This window comes from Megalopta genalis, chromosome 2, assembly GCF_051020955.1.
Source record: "Megalopta genalis isolate 19385.01 chromosome 2, iyMegGena1_principal, whole genome shotgun sequence".
In the NCBI taxonomy this organism is placed as follows: Eukaryota; Metazoa; Arthropoda; class Insecta; order Hymenoptera; family Halictidae; genus Megalopta; species Megalopta genalis.
In genome coordinates this window covers 28,404,050-28,419,080 of record NC_135014.1, presented here as the reverse complement: position 1 = coordinate 28,419,080, position 15,031 = coordinate 28,404,050, and the positions used below count along the sequence as shown (strand labels likewise).

Below are 15,031 nucleotides of genomic sequence, written 5' to 3'. Positions count from 1 at the left end.
TAAAAGTTGCTGTTTGCTCGCGCAGCGAGTCTCCGTTTAGGCCGTCGCGCGTCTCGCCCATATTGAACAGCGACTTTGGCTGGGACGAATCGGATCCGGCCCCGATAAGCGCATCGGAAAGCTCGCGGATCCGCGCCCAAGGGACTCCGAGACGGAATTTTTAATGGATGATTAGTTTGGGGAGCGTAAACGCGACCTGAAACCCGGACGGCTCGACGCCGGGCGACGCGACGCGACGCGAGCTGCCACTTTAATCTTGCCGGGATTAGTAAGGACAACCTGGACGACGCGAGCGATAGTCCGACGCTGTTCCTTTATCGTCGTCAGCTTGCCAGGCCATTCTACTAGCCCAATTTGGCAGAGTCCCGGGCTCGGGAATATTAATGTTCAATTTCCTCGGCATCCTTCTTATCCCGTTGGCAGAGCCGGCTGGCAAGATCAGCCGGCTGCCGCCACTTGTTCAGGCTCTGCACCATTTCTGACTTCTCCTACCGAATAGCTTCCCCTAACCCGGCGGCTAGGTGTGCTCTGACTTCACTGTTTGACCCTCGTCCGGTCTTCCATTTGTCTAGCTTAACGTGTCCCGCGCGCGTGTCGGATTGACGCGGACGTAAACAGTCGATCCAACGAGAGGCAAACAATTCCGTTCACTGAATGTTTCTAATCGAAAATAAGGGAAATCGTATTTACACAATGTTCGTCCGAATTGCCTTCGAATAGTGTCACATGGCCTCCGAATTGTCTTCGAATGATGTCACGTGGCCTCCGAATTGCCTTCGAATAGTATCATGTGGCCTCCGAATTGCCTTCGAATAGTATGACGTTGCCTCCGAATTGCCTTCGAATAGTGTCACGTGGCCTCCGAATTGCCTTCGAATCGTGTCGCATGGCCTCCAAATTGCTTTCGAATAGCGTCTGGTATCCTCCGAATTGCCTTCGAATAGCGTCACGTATCCTCCGAATTGCCTTCGAGTCATGGCAACAAATTAAAAATAAAAAAGTTAACTCTTCTAACCGCTGCCTTTCTTTTCCCTAGCAATCGACGCCGACAATTTATATTTCGCCTAAAACTCCCCTGTCTACGATCTTCCAAAGGCAACAACTCTCTCGAAACTCAACCGAGCTACGAAAAAATCGAGGCAACGAAAGATCCGCATTCCGGCGAGAAGCGCATCGTCGTCGACGCGATAATAATCCTTGGGACACGGTTTCCGGAAACAGGCGCGTTACAATCAGTTTGTCGGCGATGGTCCACGGAGACCGTAAGCCTAGTCTAGCCGTCGCAAGCCAGCGTCGGACGGCGATCGTATATTCCCGTCTTCATCTAATTGACAAATTTGGCCGAAACAGCCCCAGTGCTGGCAGACTCCTCGAGAGGCTTCGTCGCGTCGCATCGAGCTCCTGTTGCATAGGCCCGCGAGGGAGCGAGAAGCTTGGCTACGCTCGAGGACGCACTGTTCCCCTCTGCCTATCGAGACCAAGAGCCGCGGCTTCGAGAGGACACTCGATCAAAAGTGCCTCCCTGTTGCTACCGCCGTTGTTCTCGCGCCTTCTATCGCGCCGTGATCCTCCTCGCGAGCGCCCGTCCCAGCCCGGCTGTCCCTCCGTTTCACCCTTTCGCCCTATCGGGGACGAGAGTCGGGTCCCGTTTCGCGACCCGGAGCCTCTCCGAAGTCGCCGGGACCGTCTGAATCGCGACCCTTCGAACCGAAGGTCGCAGGTGACTTTGGCCCTCTTCCGCGATCGATTCTGCGACGCCAGGACATACTTCGCGATCGAGAGCACTCGACATCGACGAACAGTCCTCGAATCGCGCGATTTCTAATGTATTCTTACCGATGCATTTCCTTGTATTCTTCTTCGATCCGTTCGATTCTGCCGAGATTCGAAGCCGGAGATTGAAAGAGCGCTTCGAGACCGCTCGAAATCAGTCGAACACCGTCTTCGAGTCGCGAAGTTTTCGATGTACAGTAATGTCTCCCTAACTCACGCTAAGATTGTCCACAAAAATGGACAATTTGGGAAGAGGAGATACGATTGTTCGAGCCTTGTAGTTCGTTTCTGTAGTTGTTGACAATTCGTAACTATAAAAACGAACCGCAAGTATAATTGAATAATCGTATCTCTTCTCCCTGAATTGTTCATTTTTGTGGGCAACCTGAGCGTCAATTGGAGAGACATTACTGTATTTGCATATTGCAAATTGTGCGTTATTTGGAGCACCATTTTATTCTAAACATTATTTTGTGAAACGTCACTGTTTCGTGAAACATCGTTTTCTTTGTGTTTTTAAGGAGAATTTAATCTTGGAAACAGAGCTGCGTTACCAAGATTGATTTCACTTGCTTCGAAATATCGTACGATCGTTCGACGATAGCTCGAACGGGGTACGTTTATCAATTTTTTTCCGGCATATTTTCGAAGCCAGCGACGATTTTTTGATAAGCTTCCTCCATGGACCTTGACGAAACGCGCGTGAAAGGGCATTCGGCTAAATAAATTCTCGAGATAAGGCGACGCGAATATATTCCTTTATCTTTAAGAACAATCAGAGACGCCGGGGAAGGGCGAACGTTATTAGTTAAGGTAATTTAACGTATACGTAATTTATTCGAGTTGAATAAATTGTTTGTTGTACATATATACAAATATTACGCGCGAACAGCGCAATAAAATAGCGATAACATTATTATATTATATATTATTATAATATGTAATAAATATGATAATATATTATAATATATAATTATTATAATATAATATAATATAATATAATATAATATAATATAATATATAATTATAATAATATTATATATAATATATAATTATTATATAATATTATAATTATAATATATAATATATAATAATAACATTATTATTTATATATTATAACGTTATTCTGGTGTAGGATTTGCCTACAAATAATCTTAATATCTTGAAATTTGCGAATACGTCTTTGCTTTCACTAAAATTACAATTTAAATAGTTAATTCGTCGCTACTTTTTACGCGCGACGATATATACTCGTCAAAGAATTAGTCAATTTCAAGACATCGAGAGCTAGATACACGTTTTATTCCCACCCTAATAATTTTATTATTATTATTATTATTTATTTATTTATTTACGGGAAGAAGATTCGCTTTGGAAAATATAAAAAGAAAAGGTTACAGCGGTTTTTTCTTGCAACGGTCGTTCTTAGTGTTCGCTACAAAGCTAAAACCGGTTAATAAAATACGTGTTTCAGAATAATATTTCCGCGAGCTGTGCTCCTCCTCCTCTTCGTCGAACAATCTTGCCAAGCGACGCGGATCTTTTGCAAACAAATACGCGCGAAGACTTTCAAGCGATAATTTTAACGAAGAACTTGTTTGCCTGTACCGTTCCGTAAACGTTCCGTGCCCGAGCGGAAATTGCATTGGAAACTTTGCGATTCAGCGAAGGTTGAATTCGCGGCCGAGACAGATATCGTTCCATTCTCCGCCAATCCCGAACGATTATTCCCGAGATCCTTCTCCGCGCGAGCCATAAATCCCGCTGCTCGAAAAAAGAAAAATCAAACTATTCCAGAATCTCTTAATGCGTACATAATCTAGCCGGCGAGCTGGTTCTTCAAAGTATCGCTGTTCGAATCCTCATCCGGCGGATTAAACAGATCAGGGAAGAAGATCCTCTCCGCGAGATTGCACGTTGGAAAGTTCGCGATTCGAAGACCCGTTCGACGAGCTCGACTGCTTTTTGCCGCGACCAATTATTCTCTACTTTTATCGATGATACGAGACGTCGGCTCTTCGCGAAGAACGGAAGAACGATGATCGATGTATATCTGATTGTCCAATGGTCTACGAAGAGACAGAACGTGGTGCACGTCTTCGGCGAGTGATGCTCGCGGGCTCGTAAATCGGAGGTGCGTGGCCTTGACCCGTTTCCCGGTGGGAGACCGGGTCAGGAGTGCGCGTTCGAACGGCGAAGCCCTTGGTGGCGTGCACGGGGGCCGGGTTAACCCTTGTGTACCCGCGATTATCGTTATCGTTCCGGCTTCGAGGCACGAACGAAGGCAAAGGAAATGGCAAATGTCGAGGGAGCTCGAGGAACCGTTCGGCCAGCTCCCTTTGTCGCCGGGTTCGCCACCCCAAACTCGCAGCCGACGAGTCTCTCCCTTCCTTCTGGCCGCTCCTTCAACTTTTATTCGATCGGAAGCTCGCTTTAACGCTCGCGTTTCACCCGAACCAGGAATCGACCCCTCGAGGAGGAGCTTGCGATATCGCCGTTTCGTCACCGCGACGTTTCAACGCCGCCGTTCGATTGTCCGCGTCGAAACAGGCGACGATACACCCGCATCCAAACAACAGTCATTTGTTGGCGGATCGTTTCGCGTTCTCTCCGATTTACGGTAATGTCTCCCTTACTGACGTTCAGATTATCCCAGAAAAATGGACAATTTGGGGAAAAGAGATACGATTATTCGAGCCTTGCGGCTCATTTTTGTAGTCGTTGACAATTCGTGACTATAAATGCGAACCGCGAGGATCGAATAATCGCGTCTCCTCTTCCCAAATTGTCTATTATAGTGCACAATTTGGGCGACAATTGGGGAGACATTATCGTATTACTGCGATTTCGAAGGCAAACTTTGACAGAGCAGTTTGTAAAACCTTTTACATCAATAGATTGACAACTCGAGCTACATCTATTATCCTTTAACCGGAACATTAACTTTTCTCGAAACATCGTATCTCTGTAAGCACAAATTTCATTAAAGAGCCTAATGCATAGAGACCGTACGCATATCACCACGGTTATGCACCCATTACCGCGAGCCAAACGTATAAAAACGACGGGATTCGTTTTTAGAAGACTACATGTCAGTAAGGGAGACATTACTGTACAGTAATGTCTCTCTAATTGACGCTCAGATTGTCCACAGAAATGGGCAATTTAGGTGAGAGGAGATACGATTATTCGAGCCTTTCGGTTTATTTGTATAGTTATAAATTGTCATCAATTATCAAAACGAGCCGCGAGGCTCGGATAATCGAATCTCCTCTTCCCAAATTGTCCATTTTTTTGGACAATTTAGGGAAGAGGAGATACCATTATTCGAGCCTTTCGGTTTGTTTTTATAGTTATAAATTGTCAACAATTACCAAAACGAGCCGCGAGGCTCGGACAATCGAATCTCCTCTTCCCAAATGGTCCATTTTTCTGGACAATTTAGGGAAGAGGAGATACCATTATTCGAGCCTTTCGGTTTGTTTTTATAGTTATAAATTGTCAACAACTATAAAAACGAGCCGCGAGGCTCGGACAATCGAATCTCCTCTTCCCAAATTGTCCATTTTTCTGGACAATTTAGGGAAGAAGAGATACCATTATCCGAGCCTTTCGGTTTGTTTTTATAGTTATAAATTGTCAACAATTACCAAAACGAGCCGCGAGACTCGAACAATCGAATCTCCTCTTCCCAAATTGTCCATTTTTCTGGACAATTTAGGGAAGAGGAGATACCATTATTCGAGCCTTTCGGTTTGTTTTTATAGTTATAAATTGTCAACAACTATAAAAACGAGCCGCGAGGCTCGGACAATCGAATCTCCTCTTCCCAAATTGTCCATTTTTCTGGACAATTTAGGGAAGAGGAGATACCATTATTCGAGCCTTTCGGTTTGTTTTTATAGTTATAAATTGTCAACAATTACCAAAACGAGCCGCGAGGCTCGCATAATCGAATCTCCTCTTCCCAAATGGTCCATTTTCGTGGACAATCCGAGCGTCAGTAAGGGAGACATTACCGTATCCGATAAATTCTGTCGAAAGTCTTCGGTAACTTGTCCGGATATCGCGACCGGCGCGCAAGGAGCTTTTAGTATCTCGCGGCGTTCTCGCAGATCAGCGGAACGTGTTCCACGTTCCGTATTGTTCGGTCGTTCGCTTCGGAAGGGTCCGTATAATTCCGACGAGTTTAAACCGGTCGTTTCGAGCGGCACGCTGTTCGATATTCGAACTGCAAAGGAAACCGGTGGCTGTGATTTCGACGCCGCGCGTGGAAAGCTCTCGCGAGCGCGCGGTAATGTTTAAACAGCGGAACGACCGCATTCGCCGGCGCGTTCGATACGTTCGATTAAACGAACGCACACCGTGGCCCCCGAATAAATCGGCTTTCGCCGGTGGAATCGCGATACGTGCGGACGGCCGTGCATCGCGGAAACGTCGGAGTCAGAGCCGTTCAATTTAACCGGGAGAGAGAGAGAGAGAGAGAGAGAGAGAGCGAGAAAATCACGGCGCTGCGCTTCTAACGTGCAATAGGCGAAGTCGTTCGAAGCGTCGCGGGCGCATAGGCCCGGGCAAATAAACAAATTTATCGACAAGCAGCCCGGTATTAGCCGACGAGAAATAGCCCGCGCGCGATCGATCCAGTTTTTCCGATAGCGTGTCTATGTATGTGTGTGTGTATATGTGTGTGTGTGTGTGTATGCTCTTCCACGGTTCGCGCCGCGACGGCGGCTCCGCCTCGCCAGAAAAATATTAATACCCGTTCCCGTGTGTTTCCCCGAGCAACCGGCTGCTTCGGGATCAACAGTTTTATTATTAAACGTTGCCGCGCGCACCGGCCCCGCCGAAATAAACGCGGAGAGGTGCCCGCCTCCGGAGCGAAACGGGCTATCTCCCGCATTTTTTGGCAAACAAGTCGAAGAACCGACGCCGCTCGAGGAACAGCTGGCCCCGCGCCGATCGATCCGTACGTTTTCGCTGCCTATCGGGGTAAACAGCGGCTTATTAACCCTGTGCCCCGATACTCGGCGCGGGCTCGTCACGGTGCAGTTCCGCTTTTCCAGCCGCGCTTCCCTCCGCGTTTAAAAATCATTCTCGAAAAAGTAGGCTGCGACCGATCCGAATTTTCAATATGGTACGGCGAGAGCGACTGGAAATTTCTAATCTCGAAACGGAATTACGGAAAGAACGTCGACACGTTCGAGTATCTTATATTTCGTCGAATTCAAATCGAATGGTTTAGCTGTGTCGATATTATTATATTTAATATCTTTCGATATTGTTATATTGATTTTTCAATATTATTGTATATTAATAGTTTTACGGATATCAGTTTAATTTGATTTTATTTTATTCAATTTTATTTCATTTTATTTCATTTTATTTCATTTTATTCAATTTCATTTCATTTATTTTCGGACTTTATTCCCTCGTGTACAATCAATACAAGATATACATCTTTAAATAAATATAAAATAGATTTATGGAAACTGTAAAAACTTGTAAATTAAGTGTACTGGAATTTAAAACGAAATAAACTTAACCTTAAAACGAAATACAGCTAAGCTGAATAAAAAGAGCTAAAGCGAAATAAAGCTAAGCGAAATAAAAAGAATAAATCTGGACTTAAAGCAAAATAACTTAACCTTAAAACGAAATAAAGCTAAGCTGAATAAAAAAAAGCTAAAGCGAAATCAAGCTTAACGAAATAAAAAGAATAAATCTGGACTTAAAGCAAAATAACTTGCATTCGTGGCATTCGTCTATTTTTTTATAAATGCATGATATCAACAGTGCAATTATGACTAGACCGTGGATCTTTAAGCGAAATAAAAATCAGCTGATTTAACTGTAAGGAATATAAATTATTTAAAAATGTGTCTTTCCTTTTTTAACGATAACGATCATTTTAACTTAGCAATAAGTCGAAGAAGCCTCAACTTCGTTCAAAATCGTCGCAGTTTCGTATTCGATCTTTCGTTTTTCGCCGTAAACGCGCGAAATCCTCCGTCCAGCGATTTACGAATTTCGAAACGGAGGCCAACGAAAAGACGATGTCGTTCGAAAAATGACACGAGCGTTACAATCGAGTTCGCTGCGTACGAAAAAAGCGCGGCGAACGGTTCGATAAAAATCCGGCGTCGAACGTTGGAAGAAGATTGATCAAAGAATATCACTTTTGGTTATTTGAACGCGCGAATATTCGTCGCTCGGACGATTCATTCGGCTCTTGTCTTTTTATCCGAGCCGACGCCTGCCGCCGGTTTAAAAAACGCCGCGAGAGAACGTGTGATCAATCTTTTATCCCGGGACAAGCAGAAATCATTCCCGACTAACCCGATGTTCTTTTTTTCTTCTGTTCACAGCTGACAGCAGTTTTCTCCTGGCGAACGCTCAGATCGTCGACTTCCCTATTGTCTATTGCAACGAAAGCTTTTGCAAAATCTCTGGCTATAATCGTGCCGAGGTAATCCCCTCTTCCGTGGGACCGTCGACTAAACCTTTCTTCTTTCGCGCCGTCTCATTATTCGCTCGGGATCACAATTTGCGACGGGAATTTTTTAAAGAACGTCGGTGACGGGAGAGAGAGCAGCCTCGATTATGGAACCAGCATCGATCTCCAGGAAACGCGGAGCAGCGGACGTAGTAAAATTATCGAATTACGATTTCGATCGTTCCATGAATTCGTTCGGTCCGTCGATTTCCAGTAATATACAAAAATGCCTCGCAATCCGGAAATGGCGGGTTCCTCGGATCATTTGAAGCAGCTTCTTCCTTTACAAAAATGTTCTCCGAGGCACCGTTAACGAGTTATTAACGAAAAACAGCGACCAATAAGAATCGAGTACGGCTGACGCGTGGCGGCCCAGCCGACCAGCGCACGATGCCCGGTTCCGCTCATTGGCTCGGTCGCCTCGCGCCAGCCGAGCTCGCCTCTCATTGGTCACTGTTTTTCGTTAGTAACTCGTTAACGGTGCCTCGGAGAACATTTTTGTAAAGGAAGAAGTTGCTTCAAATGATCCGAGGAACCCGCCACTTTCGGATTGCGAGACATTTTTGGGACACCCTGTATAACCTCGGACGATGAACAAAGGTTATCGGTACGACCCCTGGAAAATAGCGTTCGAACATCTTTTAATACTAGAAAGCTAGCAAACCAGACGAAATTACTGGCTTCTGATTTTTTCATTTAGAATTCCCGATATTATAAAAATATTTCTCCGAGAATTCGGATGAATTTCGTTATTCAAACATATATTATCAAAAAAAATCGCACGAAGCTCAAATAAATCCAATCTTGCGATTACTATAAGACGATATTAGCCTTGTTAAGATTTCAATAATTCTATTATTAAAAGGTAATCTCGCTTTTTTCGAACCGGAGTAAACGACGTGAATTGTTTGGAGTTGTTGGAGCGATTAATTCATCGTAGAATGACTGAAATATTTCGTTTTAATTTCACTGTTACTTGCAGCGAACAAAAGAAAAAGAATGAAAGCCTATAATGAGCCTATACAAAGCCAAAAAAAATAATTATAATATTACAGATATAACGAAAATTAAAAACTGTATTTCGCAGTTCATTAAATATGTCTAATGAAATTATAATTATTATAATATATCAAAGTGTATATCCTCCTTAACCAGTCAGCTGTTTTCGACGAGTATACTCGTCGCGACGGAACGACGTTTTCTCTTGCGACGAGTACACTCGTCGAAAGCAGCCGACCGGTTGAAAGATGTTCGAACACTTTTGTTCGAAGGGTCGTACAACATTTGATCGTTTTTACCTAACGTTTCGCGATCGAAGAACTAATTAAAGCCGCGCGATTCGAGTCGAGGCGTCGAGCCGTTAATTTTCCGGGGGCCCCGTGGTCCAAAACCGTGGTTGGAGCACTGTCTGACATTTTTGTTGATGATCCTGTCAGGTTATGCAAAAGTCCTGCCGCTGCGGATTCATGTACGGGGAGTTGACGGACAAAGAGACGATCGCCAGGATCGAGGAATGCCTCGAGGGCCAGATTCACGATCAATTCGAGATCCTGCTGTACAAGAAGAACAGTAAGTAGCCCCGTGGTCGATAGCGTCGCGGCATGGGAGAAGCTTAAATGTGGTGTTCGTGGCTTCTTTCGCGGTCGGAATCGACGATTTCGGTTCGCTCGGCGCCCTCGCCATCCTCCCCCCGCGGCCATCGGTGCTCCCGTTCTTATCGGGGATCCCGGGGAATTTGTGGCCGGCGAGCGATGTTTTATCGCCTCGGCCTTGCTGCGAATGTCCCCGGCGGTCCCACGGACAAAAAGAGAACGGCCGCTTCAATTTTTCAACGAACGCCGCGGAGTTTTCGCAGCGATGCCGAAATTTCTCCGATTCCTCCGACGGGCTGTAAACCAGCCGATTAAAATTCCAGCGCCGGTTTCCAGGCTTCCGAGATCGAGGGCCCCTCGAAAATTCCACGTACGTGTCCCGAAGATTGCTGCTCGATTTAACGAAACGCTTCGATTGGCCGCGTTATTAACCCCTTGACGTACTTTAAAAGAGTCCGATTAGCGACGAAAATTTATACGTAATTAATACATAACCTTTTTCACACACGATTGAAATTTTTCTAATTTATTATTTTCATTTTATTTCGTATTTTCCACTTTGTAATTTACTTTTTTTCTATTTTCATATCCTTCTTATTTATCGTGTGCACTAAATAAAACAGTATTGCAGTATAAACGATGCATAACATGCTTCGCTGAAATATGTATATCTTTAATTTACCAAGACGAATATCTATTGAAACATTGAAAATTTATGCGAACATCATTTTCGCAAAGTTTCGAAGAAGTATAACTGCTGCGCCAAGGGGTTAAGTGGACAACGAAGGCGACGCAAATCTCGTTCGTCCAACGAACAACTTCGACCGACAAAGAACGGTCGCGGTAACCGGCGGGTCGATTTTGACCCGAGTAGCACGACCGTCACGGAATCGTCGAAAATGTGCCGCCGATGATCGAGCTCCGGAAGAATAATTCAGGACACGAAGGGTTGACACAGAAACGGGGAAACCTTTGGCTTCGGCGGGATAGATCGATGGAATCAATTGTTAATGTCAAAGTCTCGACCCGGTTCGACCGGCTGGCAGTCTCGGCGAGGGTGCTCGAGCATTTTTGCGAAGGGGTGGTCGCAGAGGGAACCGTCGATTCTCGGCGAGCGAGTTTGACGGAACGCCTCGAGGCGCGAGACGATGTATCGTTGTGCATGCAAGAAGTCGCTGGTCGACCGGCACATAAGAGAACACATGATCTACGTATGCGTCGATCAGATCGATCAAGCGCCGATCGGACCGGCTTCGAGTTTCGTGTTGTACGTGTTGGTGTCGCCTGATCTCGCCTCGTGTGTCAGTGACAGCGTCAGTATCGAACGACACTTGTTTAGCGAACGAGTGTTCACTGTTCACGGATCATAAAGCTACAGTAATGTCTCCCTTACCGACGCTCAGATTGTCCACTAAAATGGATCATTTGGGAAGAGGAGATGCGATTATTCGAAACGAGCCGCGAGGCTCGAATAATCGCATCTCCTGTTCCCAAATTGTCCATTTTCGTGCGCAAACTGAGCGTCAGTTTTGAAGACATTACTGTATGTCTTTATACAGTAATGTCTCCCTTACTGACGCTCAGGTTGTCCACAGAAATAGACAGATTTGGAAGAGAAGATACGATTGTTCGAGGCTTGTTGCTCGTTTCTTATGTTTATCCATTGTCAACAACTATAAAAAAGAGTCGTAAGACTCGAATAATCGTATCTCTTCTTTCCAAATTGTCCACTTTTGTGCACAATCTGAGCGTCAGTAAGGGAGACATTACTGTATATATATCTCTCTCACTTTCTTTCTCTTTCTCGTATCATCGACGCTTCTGAATCCATCCTTCTCTCTCTCTTTCTCTCTCTTTCTCTCTCTCATACTCTCGTCCATCTTTTTTTACTTTGTTTTCTCGCTATTATTATCGAGAAATCAGACGCCCCGGGCGACAGTTCGAAATTTCTTTGGGGATAAAATAACAGCGAAAACACCCTAAGCGTCCTATTAGACGACGAGCGAGCTCGCGGCCGGGCAAAATAATGAATGATCGTTCTGTTTAAAGGTGCCCCACGAGGTATGTCTAGCACAGGTTCGCAAAAGAGTGCTCGAAAGACCCACCAGTAAGTCACCCTCGAATCTAACTATACAAACACTATAAATCTATATTATATACTATTAACACACTATGAGAACACTATATATAATTCTACCTTTCTCTATCTATCTAATCTATCTATCTATCTACTTCTATACATATACACACACACACATATATATATATTTTTTCTATAGATATATTATATCCTGTTTCTCGAAACAGCAAACCCAAAACGCAACGTCCTCTGAAAAGGAAAGTCGACTGAATTCAGCAATTATAATCGCGAGCTGCACTTGCCGCTAGTATCACATTAACGACTGTTACAATAATAATTATTACAATACTAACTATCACAGTAACCACTGTAGTAATAACAGCGTCTACCAACTTCGACTTGCAACTTCCGATCGAAACGAACAACGACGACGCTTCGTCTTCGTCCTGTCTCCTTTAATCCCTTAACGGATCAATTAATGACGATAATTACTGGACGATATCGACAAAAACGCAGCGAACAAAATTCCATTAATTGGAGAACTTCTAACCGCCCGGTCGACTTTCTTTTCGCGCGGCTAACAGCTGTCCGGCCGATTTTCATAATTCGGTACGAGACAGCTGGTTTCGAGAAACAGACCATAAGATATTCTAGCAGTAATGTACAGTGTGGAGATATATTGTATACGATTGTTATACGCCCATCTCTAGCGTGAGCAAGAGACGACACACGTACAAGGATCGTCGAACGATCCCTGGACCGAGGGGCGGCCATAATGAGAGGACGCTATTCGACCTCCCGGCTACTCTTGATTTCAGTTAATTTAACCCCGGACTCGTACTAGCAATAAGTACTAGCTGACGCACAAGTAATCGCCGCGTAATCGTCTCTCAGCAAACACCCTCTCGCCTCGATCTTTGTGGTTTGTTTATACAGAGCCGGGACCGGCGAACGCTACCGCCCGCCATTTCCCTCTGTTTGCGCTGCGGTTCGGCTCGCGCGCCATCTTGTCGGCGCCGACGCCGCGCCGGCCCGCGTCCGCGCAACTTCCCTCGGCCGAATCGACGAGGAACGGGTCTTTTTTTCGGGACTGCATAAATTTCACTGTGACCCTCGAGGACTTTCGCGGGCCAGATCTCTCTCTCTCTCTCTCTCTCTCTCTCTCTCTCTCTCTCTTTACGCCGCGGTGTAATTTGTTTGCATTCGTAACTCGGCGCTGTTGCTGCTTCGTCGTTCGGATAGCCCAGAGCGAGGCACCGGAACTCAGTGGTTTTTGGATCGATTGTACAATTTCTAGATTTCGCTGTGGAATAAATTTGTTGCAGCATTTTATTATTAATCGCGGGAGAGTCACGTTTAAGCTTCGAGGAAACGCGCGTTGAACCGCGGTCGCCGTTATTTTTAACAAAACAATCGCACGCGATCCGATGTTTTTGCGTCCACGGCTCCACGATGGTAACTCGCAGTGAAATGCTATGTGCCAAGGAGTGCAACACCACCTAAAGCACGTCCCTCGTTTTTGTAACGAGGGAGTGATGCCCCTTCGAAAACCGCTTGGTTCCCGTGTCTCGCCCTGTCTGTAATATCAGTAGTGTTTGCGATTATCGCAGTAGGTAGACATAATATTTCATTGTGTTCGTCGATACGTCGGTCTTTGATTCCCCCTTAAACAATTATCTCGAAACACAAAGCCTGTCGTAAGTCTTAAACAACGGAGGTCTTCGAGGGTTGAGTTCGAAGCTGCGCTTTTTAAAACGGAACAGCTTGGTCGAAACGACTTGAATTCTGGTTCTCCAGGGAACAAGCATGTGAACACTTTTCTATATCGCAGTTGGTTAACAATTGGTTGATAAACGAAATTAAATAACGATGTTTTTTCTACGTTTTTATCCGTGGCTACGTTTAAACGTTTAAAACATGCGTGTCGCAGACCTTGGTAAAATGATTTGCACGTTGATGATTTACACAGATTTATTCGATCGTTCCGCGTTTCTTGTTCGGCTCGCGCGCGGTTCCCCGGGTCTTCGAAGAGGGGAATTGGACCCTCGACGGTTAAAAAGGTTCGAAACAACGGGGCTCCGATGAATTTTCAAATCGAATCGCAGCGAGCCGAGTCGAGGCGAACCGAAGTTTCGAAGGTTTTGAAATCGACTCGGTTAATCGGGAATACGTTCGCCGGGCGGGCAGACAAGCGTAATGTAAGCAGCGGTGGGCGAATTCGCGATTTGAATAAAACGTTTCCGATCGCGAGCGAAAGGCTGATTCCTCGCCGAACGTGCCGCAGTGCTCTCCCAATCGGAAAGCTCGAAAAGCCCGAGCGAGGTTAAATTTTCTGTCACAAAATAGCTTTTCCGACATACAGTATATCCATTTGTGATTACACTTTGCACAGTATTTTTAGATATAAACAGATTCGATAACGTTCGCATTATTTTGAAACGGGATGCAACAATCTTTAATGGCGCTTTAGAGTCCCCGCTCGAGTGCAAAGGGTTGATCGTTTACAGCTCGCGCGAAGGTCGATCGATTTCGGTGAAATTTTCAACACGCGTACAACTCGCCGAGATCTGCGAAACGAGTTTTTTTAAACTTTCGTTGCGGGCTCAGGATGGAAAAGTTGAAAAGCAAGAGTTCTTTGTTCTCTTTTGTCATTCTAAGATCTTTAAGAAACCTTTAAAGAAAGCATTTTGACGCTCAGCTTGTCCACAAAAGTTGACAATTTATGAGGAGGAGACACGATTGTTCGAGCTTGATTATTCGAGCGGTTCGTTTCTATAGTTACGAATTCTCAACAACTATAAAAAAAACGAGATACAAGACACGAATAATCGTATCTCCTCTTCCCAAACTGTCCATTTTTCTGGACAATCCGAGCGTCAGTAAGGTCAAGTCGTTCGGTCCAGTTCTAAAGAAAAATGTTATCGCGTTTTGAAAAGTGATTATTAACGGGCCTCATTGTATCTATATTCCGTAAGAAGTTCGCGTATTGGTTGTCGCTCGCGGCGCACGATCTTGAAACTGAAATAATCGCAGGGCAAAGGGTTGATTGAAACGCTGGGAGATCTAGCACGCCGTAAATGAAACAGCGACTCT

The 15,031-nt window shown here is 45.1% G+C and overlaps 1 protein-coding gene across 8 annotated transcripts in view; it reads left to right on the top strand.

Moving 5' to 3' along the window:
• The window catches only part of eag (potassium voltage-gated channel protein ether a go-go), a 124,230-nt gene that overhangs the window by 67,432 nt on the left and 41,767 nt on the right, over nt 1–15,031 (top strand). For 5 of the 8 annotated variants that reach the window (XM_033486443.2, XM_033486444.2, XM_033486445.2 and 2 more), the window contains 4 exons: nt 8,139–8,239; nt 9,703–9,835; nt 11,908–11,965; nt 12,649–12,755. In XM_033486443.2, coding sequence (XP_033342334.2) covers nt 8,139–8,239; nt 9,703–9,835; nt 11,908–11,965; nt 12,649–12,755 — 399 coding nt within the window. The remainder of the gene's footprint in view (nt 1–8,138; nt 8,240–9,702; nt 9,836–11,907; nt 11,966–12,648; nt 12,756–15,031) is intronic. The other 3 variants (XM_033486449.2, XM_033486453.2, XM_033486451.2) reach the window with 1 other exon arrangement.